Source organism: Arachis hypogaea, chromosome 7 (assembly GCF_003086295.3).
Source record: "Arachis hypogaea cultivar Tifrunner chromosome 7, arahy.Tifrunner.gnm2.J5K5, whole genome shotgun sequence".
NCBI classification, from domain to species: domain Eukaryota; kingdom Viridiplantae; phylum Streptophyta; class Magnoliopsida; order Fabales; family Fabaceae; genus Arachis; species Arachis hypogaea.
In genome coordinates this window covers 54061168-54082361 of record NC_092042.1, presented here as the reverse complement: position 1 = coordinate 54082361, position 21194 = coordinate 54061168, and the positions used below count along the sequence as shown (strand labels likewise).

The 21194-nt window shown below is 35.0% G+C and overlaps 1 protein-coding gene across 1 annotated transcript; it reads right to left on the bottom strand.

Annotated features, from left to right (window-relative positions):
- Window positions 1–435: 435 nt before the first annotated feature.
- Window positions 436–18377, bottom strand: LOC140174370 (zinc finger BED domain-containing protein RICESLEEPER 2-like). The gene is made up of 3 exons (XM_072198814.1): window positions 18327–18377; window positions 2856–3488; window positions 436–966 (listed from the first exon to the last, which is right to left on the bottom strand). The coding sequence occupies exons 1-3, from the start codon at window positions 18375–18377 to the stop codon at window positions 436–438; spliced, it is 1215 nt and encodes a 404-aa protein (XP_072054915.1).
- Window positions 18378–21194: the final 2817 nt, after the last annotated feature.

Sequence of the window (21194 nt, the reverse complement as noted above, 5' to 3'; positions counted from 1 at the left end):
TTGTGTGCTAATTTTAGGAGGATCTTGCCGAGTAGACCTTTGATAGTTACCACCAAACAGCCTGTAGCTATCAAACACCTTGAAAAGCGTCTCCTTCACCTTTGAAGTTAAAAATTCAGCATCTTCTTTTTCATACAACTTTTCAAAACTCCACTTAATCAATTGAAGCTTATACCTAGGATCAAGAACAACTGCAATGAAAATCATCATGTTTGTGTTCTTTATATTTCCCCAATACTTATCATACTTGGACTTCATTTTCTTAGCCATGCTTGAAAGTACCGTATCTAAGCTTCCCATCCAATGCTTAAGTGTAGACAATATTTTACAAAAGTCATTAAAGTGTTGAGAAGATGTCACAAACGTTGAACCAGAAACTTTGTTAGTAACCTCATAAAATATTTTTAAAAACTTGACAAAATGCCTTGCATTCTCCTAATCCTCAGACCTAGGAATCCCACCAGCCATCATAGCAAACTCAGAATCTCTCTCCCCCAAACGTTTAAATGCCTTTTGAAACTTCAAATCACTTTCAAGCATTAAAAAGGTAGAGTTCCACCTGGTAGGAACATCTAAATGGACAGTGCCTTTTTCCAAAATTCTAGCTTCCTTAATCATAGTTTTAAACCTCTCAGTACGACCAGGTGATGCACGCACATGCCGAACCACATTTCTAATCTTTAAAATTGACTCATGTATTTCTCTCAACCCATCATTCACAACAAGATTTAAAATATGAGCACAACATCTAACATGTAAAAACTCTCCCCTTAATGGATGTGAGTTCCAATCCTCCATTCTATTTTTCAAGTAAGAAAGTGCAACATCATTTGAACTAGCATTATCAACAGTGATAGAAAAAACCCGGGATATCCCCCAGCTCAACAAACATCTCTCAATCTTCCTACCAATTGTTTCTCCCTTGTGATTCTTGATAGCACAAAAATTCAAGATTCTTTTTTGCAACTTCCAATTAGCATCAATGTAATGAGCAGTAAGGCAAAGATAATTTAAGTTTTGCACAGATGACCAACAATCAGTTGTCAAACAAACATTTTGATTTGGTTGAGAGAAAACAGACTTCAACTTAATTTTTTCATTCAAATAAAGCTTCCAACAATCCCTAGCAACTGTGAGCCTTTGATGAGCGGATAATTTGTACGCTTTTTGGCATTGTTTTTAGTATGTTTTTAGTATGATCTAGTTAGTTTTTAGTATATTTTTATTAGTTTTTAGTTAAAATTCACTTTTCTGGACTTTACTATGAGTTTGTGTGTTTTTCTGTGATTTCAGGTATTTTCTAGCTGAAATTGAGGGACCTGAGCAAAAATATGATTCAGAGACTAAAAAGGACTGCAGATGCTGTTGGATTCTGACCTCCCTGCACTCGAAGTGGATTTTCTGGAGCTACAGAAGCTCAATTGGCGCACTCTCAACGGCGTTGGAACGTAGACATCCTGGGCTTTCCAGCAATATATGATAGTCCATACTTTGCCCAAGATTTGATGGCCCAAACCGGCGTTCAAAGTCACCCTCAGAATTCCCAGCGTTAAACGCCGGAACTGGCACAAGGATGGGAGTTAAACGCCCAAACTGGCATAAAAGCTGGCGTTTAACTCCAAGAAGAGTCTCTACACGAAAATGCTTCAATGCTCAGCCCAAGCACACACCAAGTGGGCCCGGAAGTGGATTTTTATGTCATTTACTCATCTCTGTAAACCCTAGGCTACTAGTTCTCTATAAGTAGGACCTTTTACTATTGTATTGAGATATCAGGGTAGTTATCTTTGTTCTGATGCTATCTTAGATCATTGGGAGGCTGGCCATTCGGCCATGCCTAGACCTTGTTCTTATGTATTTTCAACGGTGGAGTTTCTACACACCATAGATTAAGGTGTGGAGCTCTGCTGTACCTCGAGTATTAATGCAATTACTATTGTTCTTCTATTCAATTCCGCTTGTTCTTGTTCTAAGATATCACTTGTTCTTCAACATGATGAATGTGATGATCCGTGACACTCATCATCATTCTCACCTATGAACGTGTGCCTGACAACCACCTCCGTTCTACCTTAGATTGGGTGGATATCTCTTGGATTCCTGATACACGACGCATGGTTGATCGCCTGACAACCGAGCGCTCGCCTGACAACCGAGCCAGCCATTCTGTGAGATCAGAGTCTTCGTGGTATAGGCCAGAACTGATGGCGGCATTCAAGAGAATCCGGAAGGTCTAACCTTGTCTGTGGTATTCTGAGTAGGATTCAATGATTGAATGACTGTGACGTGCTTCAAACTCCTGAAGGCGGGGCGTTAGTGACAGACGCAAAAGAATCACTGGATTCTATTCCGGCCTGATTGAGAACCGACAGATGGATAGCCGTGCCGTGACAGGGTGCGTTGAACATTTCCACTGAGAGGATGGGAGGTAGCCATTGACAACGGTGAAACCCTTGCATACGCTTGCCATGGAAAGGAGTAAGAAGGATTGGATGAAGACAGTAGGAAAGCAGAGAGACAGAAGGGACAAGCATCTTCATACGCTTATCTGAAATTCCAACCAATGAATTGCATAAGTATCTCTATCTTTATCTTTATGTTTTATTCGTATATCACCCATATCCATTTGAGTTTGCCTGACTAAGATTTACAAGGTGACCATAGCTTGCTTCATACCAACAATCTCTGTGGGATTGACCCTTACTCGCGTAAGGTTTATTACTTGGACAACCCAGTACACTTTCTGGTTAGTTGTGCGAAGTTGTGTTTATGCCATGGTATTGAACACCAAGCTTTTGGGTTCATCACCGGGGATTATTTGAGTTGTGAAAAGTATTGATCACAATTTCGCATACCAGCCTTCCAAAAATTGGAAACTTGGGTTGCAAACAACTCATATAATAACGAAAACCCTCCCCCTCAACATGCGAAAAAGGCAATTCATCCACAATAATCATTCTAGCAAGCGCTTGTCTACAACGATCAACATCAAATGACACGGCAGAAAGTGAACTACGTATCCCTTTCCTATCATCTTTTACCACATCTTGGAAACAAAGAATCTTTTGGGTAGGATCTAATGCCTCCTTCGGAAATTTTTTGCATTGCGACAACAAGTGCTTTTTCATGTTACTAGTGCCATTTTTATGTGTATCACATGCATAACTAGCCCCACACCAATTACATTTAGCTCTTGGATACTGTGGATTACTAGTTTCATCTTTAGTAAAGTGATCCCATGTCCAAGACCTAGGTCTAGAAGGTTTTCTCTTACCTTCGTCGGTCCCAGTTTCAGCAGAGTCATCAACGGGAGCTTCTTCAACAGCCCGCCTTTTCCCTCGGCCTCTACTAGCAAGCTTCCTTGTGTTTCGTTGAGGAGCTGGCACAAAAGGCAAAGCAGTCGGAGATCTGATGCTTGTTGATTCATTCGGAATAGGAACTGGAGGCAATCCAGTATCGCCCATATTCTCACTTGAACTGACGTCAAACTACATAAACAAGCAATAAAACAAACAATAAACAAATTAAACCAGCAATGAACAAATTAAACCAGCAAGGCAGCAATAAACCAGCTATAAGTAAGATAAACTAACCCAACATTTTAGTTAATACATATATATAATATACTTATATAGGAAGATAAATAAGTAAATAAAATGTACACACAGAAGGAAAATATATATAGTTAGTGATGAGCGGATAATTTATACGCTTTTTGACATTGTTTTTATATAGTTTTTAGTAAGTTTGAGCTACTTTTAGGGATGTTTTCTTTAGTTTTTATGTTAAATTCACATTTCTGGACTTTACTATGAGTTTGTGTGTTTTTCTGTGATTTCAGGTAAATTCTGGCTGAAATTGAGGGACTTGAGCAAAACTCTGAAGAAGGCTGACAAAAGGACTGCTGATGCTGTTGGAATCTGACCTCTCTGCACTCGAAATGGATTTTCTGGAGCTACAGAACTCCAAATGGCGCGCTCTCAACGGCGTTGGAAAGTAGACATTCAGGGCTTTCCAGCAATATATAATAGTCCATACTTTATTCGAAGAATGACGACGTAACTTGGCGTTAAACGCCAAGTTCATGCTGCTGTCTGGAGTTAAACGCCAGAAAAACGTCATGATCCGGAGTTGAACGCCCAAAACACGTCATAACCTGGAGTTTGACGCCAAGAAATGCCTCAGCTCGTGGATTGATCAAGCTCAGCCCAAACATACACCAAGTGGGCCCCGGAAGTGGATTTATGCATCAATTACTTACTCATGTAAACCCTAAGTAGCTAGTCTAGTATATATAGGACATTTATCTATTGTATTAGACATCTTTTGACCACTTTAAGTCTTTGATCATTCGGTCACTTGATCATGGAGAGGGCTGGCCATTCGGCCATGCCTGAACCTCTTTTGCTTATGTATTTCTCAACGGTGGAGTTTCTGCACACCATAGATTAAGGGTGTGGAGCTCTGCTGTACCTCAAGTATTAATGCAATTCTATTGTCTTTTATTCAAATCTCTTTTATTCTTATTCCAAGATATTCATTCGTACCCAAGAACATGATGAATGTGATGAGTTAGATAACCCTCATTATTATTCTCACTTATGAACGCGCGTGATTGACAACCACTTCCGTTCTACATGCAACAAAGAGCTTGAATGTGTATCTCTTAGATTCCCCAACAGAATCTTCGTGGTATAAGCTAGATGGATGGCGGCATTTATGAGGATCCGGAAAGTCTCACCTTGTCTGTGGTATTCCGAGTAGGATCCTGGGAATCCGGAAAGTCTCACCTTGTCTGTGGTATTCCGAGTAGGATTCCGGTAATGAATGACTGTGACGTGCTTCAAACTTGTAACCTGCTGGGCGTTAGTGACAGACGCAAAAGAGGGATTCTATTCCAGTAGGGGAGGGAACCAACCGGTGATTAGCCGTACTGTGACAGAGTGCGTGAGCATTAGTTTTCACTGCGAGGATGGGATGTAGCCATCAGCCATGGGTGATGCCTCCAGACTGGTTAGCTGTGCGAGTGACAGCCGCATAGGATATTTCCCCGAGAGGAAGAAAGTAGCCACAGCTGATGGTGAACCCCTATACAAAGCTTGCCATGGAAAGGAGTAAGAAGGATTGAGTAGAAGCAGTAGGAGAGCAGGCGTCCCTGGGCTCTACAGCATCTCCATCCGCTTATCTGAAATTCCAACCAATGAATCTGCATAAGTATTCTATCCTTTTATTTAATCTATTCTTTTATCTTTATTTTCGAAACCCATAAACTATTTTAATCTGCCTAACTGAGATTTACAAGGTGACCATAGCTTGCTTCAAACCAACAATCTCTGTGGGATCGACCCTTACTCACGTAAGGTTTATTACTTGGACGACCCAGTACACTTGCTGGTTAGTTGAACGGAGTTGTGAATTTAACCAAGAGACACAATAGTTTTTGTGTATATGCCAAAGAGCCAATATTGATGATCACAATTTCGTCCACCAAGTTTTTGGCGCCGTTGCCGGGGATTGTTCGAGTATGGACAACTGACGGTTCATCTTGTTGCTCAGATTAGGTAATTTTCTTTTCAAAAATCTTTTTCAAAATTTTTTCTTTTTATTTTTCGTTTTTCCAAACTATATTTTCGAAAAAATTAAAATAAAAATACAAAAAAATCATAAAATCATAAAAATCAAAAATATTTTGTGTTTCTTGTTTGAGTCTTGTGTTAATTTTTAAGTTTGGTGTCAATTGCATGCTTTTAAAATTTTTCTTGCATTTTTTCGAAAATCTCATGCATTCATAGTGTTCTTCATGATCTTCAAGTTGTTCTTGATAAGTTTTCTTGTTTGATCTTGATGTTTTCTTGTTTTGTGTCTTTTCTTGTTTTTCATGTGCATTTTTGCATTCATATTTTTTCAAGCATTAAAAATTTTTAAGTTTGGTGTCTTGCATGTCTTCTTTGCATTAAAAATTTTTCAAAAATATGTTCTTGATGTTCATCATGATCTTCAAAGTGTTCTTGGTGTTCATCTTGACATTCATAGCATTCTTGCATGCATTCATTGTTTTGATCTAAAAATTTCATGCATTGAGTGTTTTTGTTGTTTTTCTCTCTCATCTTTAAAAATTCAAAAATCAAAAAAAATATCTTTTCCTTATTTCCCTCCAAATTTTCGAAATTTTGGGTTGACTTGGTCAAAAATTTTCAAAATTAGTTGTTTCATACAAGTCAAGTCAAAATTTCAATTTTAAAAATCTTATCGTTTCAAAATCTTTTTCAAAAATCATATCTTTTTCATTTTTTTTTTATTATTTTCGAAATTTAAAAAAAATTATTTTTCAAAATCTTTTTCTTATCTTTTATATCATATTTTCGAAAATTAGCTAACAATTAATGTGATTGGTTCAAAAATTTGAAGTTTGTTACTTTCTTGTTAAGAAAGGTTCAATCTTTAAGTTCTAGAATCTTATCTTGTAGTTTCTTGTTAGTTAAGTCAATTTTAAAATTAAATCTTTTTCAAAATATCTTTTTCAAATATATCTTTTTATCTTTTATCTTATCTTTTTCAAAAATTTTATCTTTTTCAAAATTTGATTTCAAAATATCTCATCTAACTTCTTATCTTCTTATCTTTTTCAATTTTGATTTCAAAATCTTTTTCAATCAACTAACTAACTTTTTGTTTGTTTCTTATCTTTTTCAAAACCACCTAACTACTTTTCCCTCTCTAATTTTCGAAAATTCTCCCTATCTTTTTCAAAAATTCTTTTTGATTTAAATTTTAATTTTAATTATATCTTATCTTTAATTTTCGAAAATTACTAACCCCTTTTTCAAAATTATTTTCGAAATTTCTCTTCTCTTTTCTTCTTCTATTTAATTATTTAATTACTAACACTTCTCTTCACCTCTCTTCATCTCAAATCACCACCTCTATCCTTACCCATTCTTCTTCACTCTTCTTCCCTTTCTTCTTCTACTAACATAAAGGAATCTCTATACTGTGACATAGATGATTCCTCTTTCTTTTCTTGGTTCTTCTCTTTCATATGAGCAGGAACAGGGAAAAGGGCACTCTTGTTGAAGTTGATCCAGAACCTGAAAGGACTCTGAAGAGAAAATTAAGAGAAGCTAAATTACAACAATCCAGAAACAACCTTTCAGAAATTTTCGAACAAGAGAAGGACATGGCAGCCGAAAATAATAATAATAATAATGCAAGAAGAATGCTTGGTGACTTCACAAAGCCAACATCCAAGTTTGATGGAAGAAGCATCTCCATTCCTGCCATTGGAGCCAATAACTTTGAGCTTAAGCCTCAACTAGTTGCATTAATGCAACAAAACTGCAAGTTTTATGGACTTCCATCTGAAGATCCTTATCAGTTTTTAACTGAGTTCTTGCAGATCTGTGAGACTGTAAAGACAAATGGAGTTAATCCTGAAGTCTACAGACTCATGCTTTTCCCTTTTGCTGTAAGAGACAGAGCTAGAATATGGTTGGATTCACAACCTAAGGATAGCCTGGACTCCTGGGATAAGCTGGTCACTGCCTTCTTGGATAAATTCTTTCCTCCTCAAAAGCTGAGCAAGCTGAGAGTGGATGTTCAAACCTTCAAACAAAAAGAGGGTGAATCCCTCTATGAAGCTTGGGAAAGATACAAGCAGCTGACCAAAAGATGTCCATCTGACATGTTTTCAGAATGGACCCTATTAGACATATTCTATTATGGTCTCTCTGAATTTTCGAAAATGTCATTGGACCATTCTGCAGGTGGATCTATTCACCTGAAGAAAACGCCTGAAGAGGCTCAAGAACTCATTGACATGGTTGCAAACAACCAGTTCATGTATACCTCTGAGAGGAATTCCGTGAATAATGGGATACCTCAGAAGAAAGGAGTTCTTGAAATTGATGCTCTGAATGCCATATTGGCTCAGAACAAAATGTTGACTCAACAGGTCAACATAATCTCTCAAAATCTGAACGGATTGCAACATGCATCCAACAGTACTAGAGAGGTAGCTTCTGAAGAAGCTTATGATCCTGAGAACCCTGCCATGGCAGAGGTTAATTACATGGGTGAACCTTATGGAAACACCTATAACCCATCATGGAGAAATCATCCAAATTTCTCCTGGAAGGATCAACAAAAGCCTCAACAAGGCTTTAACAATGGTGGACGCAATAGGCTGGGCAATAATAAGCCATATCCATCATCTTCTCAGCAACAGACAGAGAACTCTGAACAAAATAATTCTAATTTAGCTAATTTAGTCTCTGATCTGTCAAAGGCCACTTTCAGTTTCATGAATGAAACCAGATCCTCCATTAGAAATTTGGAGGCACAAGTGGGCCAGCTGAGTAAGAAAGTTATTGAAACTCCTCCCAGTACTCTCCCAAGCAATACAGAAGAAAATCCAAAAGGAGAGTGCAAGGCCATTGATTTAATCAAAGTGGCCGAATGCATAGGGGAGGAGGAGGACGAAAATCCTAGTGAGGAAGACCTGCTGGGATGTCCTTCAAACAAGAAGGAGTTTCCTATTAAGGATCCTGAGGAATCTAAGGCTCACTTAGAGACCATAGAGATTCCATTAAATCTCCTTCTGCCCTTCATGAGCTCTGAAGAATATTCATCCTCTGAAGAGGATGAAGATGTGACTGAAGAGCAAGTTGCTCAATATTTAGGAGCTATCATGAAGCTGAATGCCAAGCTATTTGGTAATGAGACTTGGGAAAGTGAACCTCCCTTGCTCATTAGTGACTTAGATACTTGGATTCAGGAAACTTTACCTCAAAAGAAACAAGATCCTGGCAAGTTCCTAATACCTTGCACCATTGGCACCATGAGCTTTGAGAAAGCTCTATGTGATCTTGGGTCAGGGATAAATCTGATGCCACTCTCTGTAATGGAGAAGCTGGGGATCATTGAGGTACAACCTGCCTTGTTTTCATTACAATTGGCAGACAAGTCAGTAAGACAAGCTTATGGAATAGTAGAGGACGTGCTAGTAAAGGTTGAAGGCCTTTACATCCCTGCTGATTTCATAATCCTAGATACTAGGAAGGAAGATGATGAATGCATCATCCTAGGAAGACCTTTCCTAGCCACAGCAGAAGCTGTGATAGATGTCAACAGAGGAGAGTTAGTCCTTCAATTAAATGGGGAATACCTTGTGTTTCAAGCACATGGTCATCCCTCTGTGACAAAAGAGAGTAAGCATGAAGAGCTTCTCTCAGTTCAAGGTCAAGAAGGACCCACACAGTCAAACTCTAAGTTTGGTGTTGTGAGGCCACAACCAAACTCTAAGTTTGGTGTTCAAATTCCATATCCAAACTCTAGGTTTGGTGTGGAGACAACACACTAAATTGACCTGATCATCTTGTGGCTCCATGAGAGCCACTGTCAAGCTATTGACATTAAAGAAGCGCTTGTTGGGAGGCAACCCAATTTTATTTATCTAATTTTTTTTATTTTGTTTTGGTGTTATTTTTGTGTTGAATTAGGTACATGATCATGAGGAGTTACGAAAAAATCAAAAAAAATTAAAAACAGAGTCAAAAACAGAGGAAAAAAATTTTTCACCCTGGAGGACGCACGGGCTGGCGTTCAACGCCCAGAAGATGCATCTGGCCGGCGTTCAACGCCAGAACAGAGCACCATTCTGGCGCTGAACGCCCAAAACAAGCAACAACCTGGCGTTAAACGCCAGGATGGTGCACAGAGAGGACAAACTGGCGCTGAACGCCAGGAACAAGCATGAAACTGGCGTTCAACGCCAGAAACATGCATCACATGGGCGTTTAACGCCCAGAACATGCACCAATGGGCGTTTGAACGCCAGAATGGTGTGCCAAGGCATTTTACATGCCTATATGGTGAAGGAATGGTATTTCTTTTCACCTCAGGATCTGTGGACCTCACAGGATCCCCACCTACCTCGCCCTCTCTCTTTCCATTCATGGTCATCCCTTCTGTTTTTCATTCACCACCTACATCTATCCACTCTTCCCCATACACCCCACCTACCTTCACAATTCAACCTTTCTTTCCCACCTAATCCCACCCATATAGCCAAATCCATCTCCCCTCACTCACCTCCATTTTCTTCTTCTTCTTCTTCTACTTTTCTTTTCTTTCTTGCTCGAGGGCGAGCAAAATTTTAAGTTTGGTGTGGTAAAAGCATAGCTTTTTTGCTTTTCCATTACCATTAATAGCACCTAAGGCCAGAGAAACCTCAAAGGGAAGACAAAAGCTTCCACCTCTGAGTCTTGGGAGATGGAAAGACAAATATAAGCCGTCATAGCTCAGTGGTAGAACATTTGAATGCAAATCCAAGAAATCCCTGAGATACCTCAGGGAATAAATGGTCCTCCACACAACTATTGGGAGCAAATAATGTTAAAAACACCAAAATCACTAGGGATCATTCAACAGAAGCAAGGAAGAGACATAGAGGAGCTCAAAGAGCACCATTGCACCTTCAAGAAAGCGCCACCCTCACTCAGGTGGATTCATTCCTTGCTCTTTATTTCTTTCTGTTTTCGGTTTTTAATATTGTGTTTATCTATGTTTTGTGTCTTTACTTCATGATCATTAGTATGCAACCATGCCTTAAAGATTATGAATAATTCCATGAATCCTTCACCTCTCTTAAATGAAAAAATGTTTTAATTCAAAAGAACAAGAAGTACATAATTTTCGAAATTATTAGTGAATTTAATTTAATTATATTGATGTGGTGGCAATAATTTTTGTTTTCTGAATGAATGAATGAACAGTGCATATGTCTTTTGATATTGTTGTTTATGAGTGTTAAAATTGTTGGCTCTTGAAAGAATGATGAACAAAGAGAAATGTTATTGATGATCTGAAAAACATCATGAAATTGATTCTTGAAGCAAGAAAAAGCAGTGAAAAAGAAAGCTTGCGAAAAAAAATGGCGAAAAATTGAGAAAGAAAAAGAAAAAGAAAGCAGAAAAAGCCAATAGCCCTTAAAACCAAAAGGCAAGGGTAGCAAGGATCCAAGGCTTTGAGCATCAATGGATAGGAGGGCCCAAGGAAATAAAATCCAGGCCTAAGCGGCTAAATCAAGCTGTCCCTAACCATGTGCTTGTGTCATGAAGGTCCAAGTGAAAAGCTTGAGACTGAATGGTTAAAGTCGTGATCCAAAGCTAAAGAGTGTGCTTAAGAGCTCTGGACACCACTAACTGGGGACTTTAGCAAAGCTAAAGTCACAATCTGAAAAGGTTCACCCAGTTATGTGTCTGTGGCATTTGTGTATCCGGTGGTAATACTGGAAGACAAAGTGCTTAGGGCCACAGCCAAGACTCATAAGTAGCTGTGTTCAAGAATCAACATGCCTAACTAGGAAAGTCAAAAACACTATCTGAAATTCTAAGTTCCTAGAGAAGCCAATCACTCTGAACTACAAAGGAAAAAGTGAGATGCCAAAACTGTTCAGAAGCAAAAAGCTACAAGTCCCGCTCATCTAATTAAATTAATATTCATTGATATTTTGGACTTTATAGTATATTCTCTTCTTTTATCCTATTTGATTTTCAGTTGCTTGGGGACAAGCAACAATTTAAGTTTGGTGTTGTGATGAGCGGATAATTTATACGCTTTTTGACATTGTTTTTATATAGTTTTTAGTAAGTTTGAGCTACTTTTAGGGATGTTTTCTTTAGTTTTTATGTTAAATTCACATTTCTGGACTTTACTATGAGTTTGTGTGTTTTTCTGTGATTTCAGGTAAATTCTGGCTGAAATTGAGGGACTTGAGCAAAACTCTGAAGAAGGCTGACAAAAGGACTGCTGATGCTGTTGGAATCTGACCTCCCTGAACTCGAAATGGATTTTCTGGAGCTACAGAACTCCAAATGGCGCGCTCTCAACAGCGTTGGAAAGTAGACATTCAGGGCTTTCCATCAATATATAATAGTCCATACTTTATTCGAAGAATGACGACGTAACTTGGCGTTAAACGCCAAGTTCATGCTGCTGTCTGGAGTTAAACGCCAGAAAAACGTCATGATCCGGAGTTGAACGCCCAAAACACGTCATAACCTGGAGTTTGACGCCAAGAAATGCCTCAGCTCGTGGATTGATCAAGCTCAGCCCAAACATACACCAAGTGGGCCCCGGAAGTGGATTTATGCATCAATTACTTACTCATGTAAACCCTAAGTAGCTAGTCTAGTATATATAGGACATTTATCTATTGTATTAGACATCTTTTGACCACTTTAAGTCTTTGATCATTCGGTCACTTGATCATGGAGAGGGCTGGCCATTCGGCCATGCCTGAACCTCTTTTGCTTATGTATTTCTCAACGGTGGAGTTTCTGCACACCATAGATTAAGGGTGTGGAGCTCTGCTGTACCTCAAGTATTAATGCAATTCTATTGTCTTTTATTCAAATCTCTTTTATTCTTATTCCAAGATATTCATTCGTACCCAAGAACATGATGAATGTGATGAGTTAGATAACCCTCATTATTATTCTCACTTATGAACGCGCGTGATTGACAACCACTTCCGTTCTACATGCAACAAAGAGCTTGAATGTGTATCTCTTAGATTCCCCAACAGAATCTTCGTGGTATAAGCTAGATGGATGGCGGCATTTATGAGGATCCGGAAAGTCTCACCTTGTCTGTGGTATTCCGAGTAGGATCCTGGGAATCCGGAAAGTCTCACCTTGTCTGTGGTATTCCGAGTAGGATTCCGGTAATGAATGACTGTGACGTGCTTCAAACTTGTAACCTGCTGGGCGTTAGTGACAGACGCAAAAGAGGGATTCTATTCCAGTAGGGGAGGGAACCAACCGGTGATTAGCCGTACTGTGACAGAGTGCGTGAGCATTAGTTTTCACTGCGAGGATGGGATGTAGCCATCAGCCATGGGTGATGCCTCCAGACTGGTTAGCTGTGCGAGTGACAGCCGCATAGGATATTTCCCCGAGAGGAAGAAAGTAGCCACAGCTGATGGTGAACCCCTATACAAAGCTTGCCATGGAAAGGAGTAAGAAGGATTGAGTAGAAGCAGTAGGAGAGCAGGCGTCCCTGGGCTCTACAGCATCTCCATCCGCTTATCTGAAATTCCAACCAATGAATCTGCATAAGTATTCTATCCTTTTATTTAATCTATTCTTTTATCTTTATTTTCGAAACCCATAAACTATTTTAATCTGCCTAACTGAGATTTACAAGGTGACCATAGCTTGCTTCAAACCAACAATCTCTGTGGGATCGACCCTTACTCACGTAAGGTTTATTACTTGGACGACCCAGTACACTTGCTGGTTAGTTGAACGGAGTTGTGAATTTAACCAAGAGACACAATAGTTTTTGTGTATATGCCAAAGAGCTAATGTTGATGATCACAATTTCGTCCACCAGTTAGCGGAATAGTGAAAATTAATTGATGTTTTTTTTTGTTTCAATGAAAATGAATTGATTAAGAGGGAATTGAAGGAACGTTATAAAGGGTTCATAGGAAAAATGGAAAGTCAAGAAAGTGTAGCTGAATTCAACAAAATTCAGCACCTTCTAAAATGTTCACATCCACGCCCACAAAACCTTCTGTTGAATTCATATACAACGCATGCTAGCTAACTGCATAATTAAATCATGGCTTCCACAACATTTAACCAAACATGGCCTATTGATGATGGTCTAAGATAATTTTTAATAATTTCAGAATACCAACAAATTGGCACTTGATAATGTGAACAATAAACAATAAACAAGCTATAAACCAAGCAGAATTGGCACTTGATAATGTGAACAAGCAATGAACAAGCAAGGCATCAATAAACAAGCAAGGATTGGCACTTGATAATGTGAACAAGCAATGAACAAATTAAACCAGCCCTGAACCAGCTATAAACCAAACAGAATTGGCACTTGATAATGTGAACAAGCAATGAACAAATTAAACCAGCAAGGCAGCAATAAACACTAAACAGAATTTGCAAATTGAACTTGGCAATGAACAAATTGAACTTGGCAAATTAAACACTAAACAGAACAAAACTTGATAATCTCAAATTAAACCAACAATGAACCAAACAAGCAATGAACAAGCAATAAACCTTTATACCAACAAATTGAACCTGGCAATAAACAGCAATAAACCAAACAATACACAAGCAAGGAACCAGAAACTGAAAGCCTCTATTTTAGAAGCCAAATTCAAAACTTTGATCCTACAAATAAATTAAAAAAAAAACTCCAATCATTCACCTATATCTGAAGCAAAAGGCAAACTATTTACTATTTTCCCATTGTTTTACCCGTTTCTGTATTCATGTGAACAAACTGAACATTGAACAAAGTCACAAACTGAACAAACTGAACATTGAACAATAACCATTAACCAGCAAGCACCAAGCAGCAATACCAACAACAAGGCAAGAATGCATCAGTAAAGTTTAGCTGAATAGATGGCTCGGGCTCCATATGCACTTGAATCGGTGGCTGTGTGGGAGGCTTTCTGGGTGGAGGCGGCGAGGTCAAAGTTGGTGAGGTGACCCTACAGAACCCAGAAACGCTGCTGGGTAGAGGCTTTCTGGGTGGAGGCGGTGACGTCGGAGGTGGTGAGGTCGGAGGTCCTATGGGTGGGTGGGTGGGTGACTGGGTATTTGTGTTCGCGGTGGGTGGGTGACTGTTGCCTTTGACTTTTCGAGTATCAAGGACAAGGAGTGAAGAAGGTGGGTGACTGCTGGCCGTTTGGGTGCGTGGGTGGTGGCTCCGATCTGGGGTTTGGGCGGCGGGGTTAGGTTTCCACGGGGGGAGGGGAGGGACTCGCGCAGCCTGTAAGTGTAACGCGTTGGGGGGGTGGGGTTGGGGTAGTTTTAATTTTAGGGTTTTCTGAAGAACCGGTTCGGTTCGGTTCGGTTCGGGTTTTGGTGGCAAGAACCGAAAACCGAACCAAACCGCAGAAAAACCGCAAAACATCACTTTTTTCGGTTTTTTCAGTTTTCGGTTTTCAGTTTTTTCGGTTCGGTCCGGATCGGTTTTAAACACCCCTAGATCCAATACTAATACGTGAATCAGCAGTGATTAACTAATTATAGACTAATTAAATTTAAAATTCACTTAACTATTTTTAATAATAATATATCATCTTAAATAATTCTTCTAATTTTTAAATGAAAACTACTACATGTATCTGTGTCCTGCACAGAATAATAAACAATAATATATAAAATATTTTAAAAAAAATAAAAATAAAAATATGCACAATCATTTTTGTTAAAAAATTATAAAATTAATTAAATTTAAAATTTAACTATTTTTAATATTAAAAATAATAAAATTAATGTATAATAATTTTAGTTATTTTTAAAATATAATAATTACTCACTAATAGTGACTAATATATTAAAAAATTATAATTAATTTGGTTTAATGAAATTATTTATATGTGCTTGCACACTTTTAAATGTTAGGGTGCTTTTTCAAAATTAATTTATACTTATCAAAATTTAAAAATCTAACATAATCTCATATATTGATAAAATTCAAATTTATTCTTATATTTGTGTATATTATAATTTTTTAAATTTTAGAAATTATTGCATCTTGTGTTTATTGAAAAAATTTTAATTTATTTTTAGTTTAATTTACTAAATTTAGATACTACAACTTTTAAAAAATATATTTTTTAAAGTCGAATTTGATATGTTATTTTCGATAATTAAAAATTTTAACAAATTGATAATTAACGAATTTCAATAATATTTGATTGAAATTCCTATACAAATATAGAAATAATTATTAAATTTGAAAAAAATAATATAATTATAAAATTATATATTTTATAATAGATCATTTCAATAAAAAATAAAGATAGAAAAAATCAACTAATATTAAAGTTAGAACTGACAAAATGGGTTGAACTTGTTCCATCAATCTGCCAAAACTACTAAAAAATGCGGCCACTAATATTAGTTGATTTTTACTATTTTTATTTCATATTGAATTGATCTATTATAAAATATATAATTTAATAATTATATTATTTTTTAAAATTAATAATTTTTTTCATACTTGTATATGTAGGAAATTCAATCAAATATCATTAAAAAATTTTAATTATAAGTTTGTTAAATTTTTTAATTATTGAAAATAAATTATCAAATTTGATCTTTAAAAAATATATTTTTAAAAGTTGTAGCACCTAAATTTAGTAAATTAAATTAAAAATAAATTTACAATTTTCTAATAAGCATAGAAACAACAATTGTTAAAATAAAAAAATCATAATATGCGTAAATATAAGAATAAATTTAAATTTTATTATTATATGAGGTTAGGTTAGATTTTTAAATTTTGATAAGTATAAATTAATTTTAAAAAATACTCTAACTTTTAAAAGTGTGCAAACACAAATAAATAATTCTATTAAATCAAATTCATTATAATTTGTTAATATATTAACTACTATTAGTGAATAATTATTATATTTTAAACATAAATAAAATTATTACTCGTTGATTTTATTATTTTTAATATTGAAAATAGATAAATTTTTAAATTTAACTAATTTCATCAATTTTTAACAAAAATTACTATGCATATTTTTATTTAAAAAATTAAAAAAATATTTTATATATTTTTATTTATTATTCTGTGCAAGACACAAATACATGTACTAGTTTTTAAAAATTAGAAGGATGATTCAAATTTTATATTATTATTTAAAATAGTTAAGTGAGTTTTAAATTTACTTAGTCTATAATCAGTTAAACACTAATTCACTGCTATCAGTATTGGATCCGACACCGGGTTATATGCCAGCTTATTTTGACGTTTATAATGATGGATTATATAAGTTAGATTAGATTAACATGTAATATAAAATAATTTAATTATTTCATATTTTGTAATTAAAAATAAAATTACATAATAATTAATTTTAATAAATAAAAATACTTATGTATGTATGTATTTATATATTTTATGTTTATTTTTTCACCAAAAATATATTTTATGTTTAATTTATTTAAGGTTTAATTATTCTGTTGGTTCTTATAATTTTACTAAATTTTTAATTAGATCCCTAGATTTTTTTTTCTTTCAATTGGGTTCCTATACTGCTTTAATTTTGTAATTAAGTCCTTCTTAATGTAAAAAATATTAGAATTAACTGAATATTTCTTCGTAAATTGAAGGTATTTATAATTAAAAACTTAATTAAATTTTTTACCGCATGTATTTTGGTAAAAATATTATGTTAATTTTAACATTTTTAACATAAAAAGGACGTAATTTTAAAATTAAAAGCAGTGTAGGGACCCAATTAAAAAAAATATAAAAACTTAATTAAAAATTTAGTAAAATTTTAGGAACTAACAGAATAATTAAACCTTTATTTAATTTAAACCAAAAGATTATATTTATCATTTTTAAAATAGTCTAAATTAAAATACATTCATGAATGTATGCTTTAATATGTTTTATATTTATAAAGGTTATTAATATTCTCCTTCTATAACATTTTTTTTATTTTTATTTAATAAAATCTAATAGTTCATAAAAAATGGCGTATTTAATGCGCACAAAATTATTGTATCGATATAATAAATAGTCAAATAAAAATACGACACATGTATTATATTATCAAAGTCAATATTAAATTTTTGTTTTTTTAAATATATAACATATATACTTTTATTAAAATATTTTTATAATTTAATAAAAATAAAAATTATTTTTATTTAATTTATAAAAAGACCTAAATATTTTTTTATTGTGTTGAAAAAAATCTCTTTTTAATTAATTAAATTTTAGAATTACTAACTCTAATTTTATATATTTAAATTTTAAATAATTTACCAAAAACAAAACAAAAATACATCTTGATCCGTTGGCTATAACTCGACTCAAGTAAACCTATAAATCCGAATCTGCTTGAAACTAAATAAACATGTCCTACATCAGTTAGTAGTACGTGGAGTACGTGTTTTTGTTCTCCTAATCGACTTATCCGATAAAATCAAATAACCACGTGCCAACCCAAATCGGCATAAATCTTTTCGCAAATCTCTCTACACAAACCCAAAATGAACAACCATAACATTTCAAAACAGTTACGGAAATGCTGATAACCATTTCAAATACAACTTTATAAATATAAGTGACTCCCTAGGTCACAGGTAAGTGATTCACTCTGAATATCATTCCTATTACTTCACACTCTTACTTACTTGAGCGTTGGAGTACCTTTGCAGGTGTCCATCGCCGCCGTTCTTAGAGGAAGCCGACGCATAATCCCCTTAGTCTAAGGAGAGGCGAGCTTGAACTTGCACCTCAACTAGCTATACCTTGGAATCGGCTATCCACACAGGAACATTTGGCACCCACCATGACGTCATATATCTAACCCCACTATCTTTTCTGCCTGATTTTTACCTTCTTCTACAGGATGTAATTAATGGTGAAAGAGCAAAATCCTGCAACGCACTATAAATTTCGAATTTTTCGATAACATTGTTTAGCGGTATGCAGTTTTAGTTACATACTACACATTTCGGTTTTTATATTTACATAAAAAATATTGCCTTCGTAAGATTATATAACTATTTGACCAAATAGCAAAATTAATTTCATTATCTTTGATCAAGAATAAAATTTCATAAGATCTAAACAATTTGAACATGAATAATTTCGTACTTTTAAGATATTAGTTCAAAAAGACTCATCATCTATTCTACTCTTTTAGTAATAGCGAATCTTTCAAGCCCATTTAAAAATTCATATATTACTTGGGAATACGAGTTCTGTCTTATTTTTTTATCTCATATTGTTTTACTCTCTTCACAACATTTACTCTTGATCCATTACTCAAACTCTGGCCACAACCGCAATAACCTCGGAACCGGATATAACTGGTAGAGATACCCTCCCCAACAATCTCTCCAACAAATCAGGATAACAACTAATAAGACACCGTCAAAACCAAAACAAACAAGATACGAATAACCGAAAAAAGGATGGTTACACAAAATATATATACAGGTGACTCACCCAGTCACAGGTATCCAACGCCGCCTGCCCAACAAGCAAACGACGTTCGAGTATCCAGATTCACACAGGAACAACTCTTATACTAATTGTTCTTTTCTTTCTTATAACATATCAATAAAGGAATAATGACTGTGGTAATAGTCACTCTAAACCTATCAATAAAGGAAACGTATTTAATCCATACTATTTTATTTAAGTCTTTTTCTTTCATTTTCTTCAATTATTTTGCTCCCGTAATAAAGGAATTCAGTTATAGTCTTAACCAACGAATTCAAAACATGAATTTACAATAAAAAAATCCAAAAATTAAATTAAATGACAATTGAGAGGTGAATAACCGCTTATATATTCTTTTACTTTAATATTTAATACGACATGGCCTATTATAAGATATACACTAACCTATATACTTGAACCATTTTACCTTAATGTATCTTACCATTTCATATAATAACCTTGGTCGCATTATATTTAATTGTATATTATCAATATTATCAATCTGTATTTCATTGTTGATTGACCTTCTTTAAGCATATCTGGTATGCTATCGACCATTTACAGCAATAGTACTGCCATGCACTCTCCAACGACCACTCGACACCAAAACCAATATACAAAGACATGTGTCACGACCTAGCTTATAAGACGACAAAATGGTGATGTGTTATTTCTTTATTAATGAAATATCTTTACTCTTTTACTTTCAATTTTTTCAATTATTTTCATCATTCCTAATTGATCTATAAGTCATCTCATACACAATAAACATAAACCGCTCTGCCACGAATCTTCAGAATCATATACAAATCTTCGACCGAGATATACTCCCCCATAAAGCACGTTACCAAGTTATATATCACCAATTCTTTTCATACTAAAATAAACTTACAATTGGGATGGTCAAATTCCAAAAGTAAATTACAAATCTATTGACATTGAGTCAACCGCTCAAGCTTATCTAAAAGAATATCCAAATCTATTATTCAAATTCAGCTCTCCTTACTGAATTATAATTTGGTTTTCAAGCAAATCACGAATTTTACTCCTCTATTGTTGGAAGATACTATCCACAAACAAACATTTCAGCTTAATCAACTAATCAAAATCGAGCTATATTTTGGTTTTTAAATGCACAAGCTACCAAGCTATTTATCAATTCGAACAAACCAATATCTATAAGTCGAACTCATTTCAAACAACCCAACACCTATGAGTCGGAATAATTTCAAGCAAATCGATCTATAAGTTGGTACAACTCCAAATATACTATGTCCAATTCCAAATCGATCTATTATATCGGTTCACCAATTTTTCAAACAACTCAACAACAACCAACATATCTATTTGACCTATCAACAACAGTCTTCACTAATTACTACCAGTCATACCTATTCAATCTTATAATTTCAATAGCAACACATATCACTCAGCCTATCTTGTATAATTACTTATTGATATTTGCCAAATCACTCAATCTATCTTGTATAATTATTTATTGACATTTGCCAAACTAAGTCAACGTTTACCTCTTTTTCTCATCAATATTTCTACGCCTTATAAGTCAAAAACACTTTTTTTTATCAAACTATTCCAAAGCATCAACGGACATACAGAACAATTATCATACAAATCATGCTATCTCTATTAACCTCACTATACTCAAACATCATCAGGAAGTTTATAAACATATCGAAGCAAAAGCATCGCATATATAAAGAAAATGAGTTCATCTAACAATGTTGAGTACCAGCTCATCAAAAGCACAAACAGTTTCCATCAAAACCAAATCCAAACAATTCGACAGTTATACATTGGAACAAATTCAATCATATTTTCTTCTATAAAGTCTTATTCAATCCAAACAACCCGACACTTATATGTCGGGCTAATAACTCCAAACAAATTTGTATCTATAAGTCGAAATCAGTCAAAATGAAGCCGATGCATACTACATATCTTTTTCAAAGAAATATTTTATTCTTCATGCCATCAGATTAAACTGGAGGCTTATCCTCCTTATTTAACCTTTATTCCTAATCATTCTCAAATTTCTTTTACTTTACTATTTACCTACATCAAATTCCAAGCATGACTATCATTTTTTCATACAACAAGTTGAGCTTGGGGCTACTACTATTACTATTCTGAACTATGATTACAATCAC

What these genes read in the sequence shown, in the direction of transcription:
- LOC140174370 (XM_072198814.1), bottom strand. Translation starts at nt 18,377, where the DNA reads ATGACGTCATGGTGGGTGCCAAATGTTCCTGTGTGGATAGCCGATTCC. An exon ending in TGTGGATAGCCGATTCCAAG is followed by an intron (nt 3,489 to 18,326) that starts GTATAGCTAGTT and finishes TTGTTTATGTAG; the next exon opens with TTTGACGTCAGTTCAAGTGA. An exon ending in TTCCAATTTTTGGAAGGCTG is followed by an intron (nt 967 to 2,855) that starts GTATGCGAAATT and finishes GCTAATTGGAAG; the next exon opens with TTGCAAAAAAGAATCTTGAA.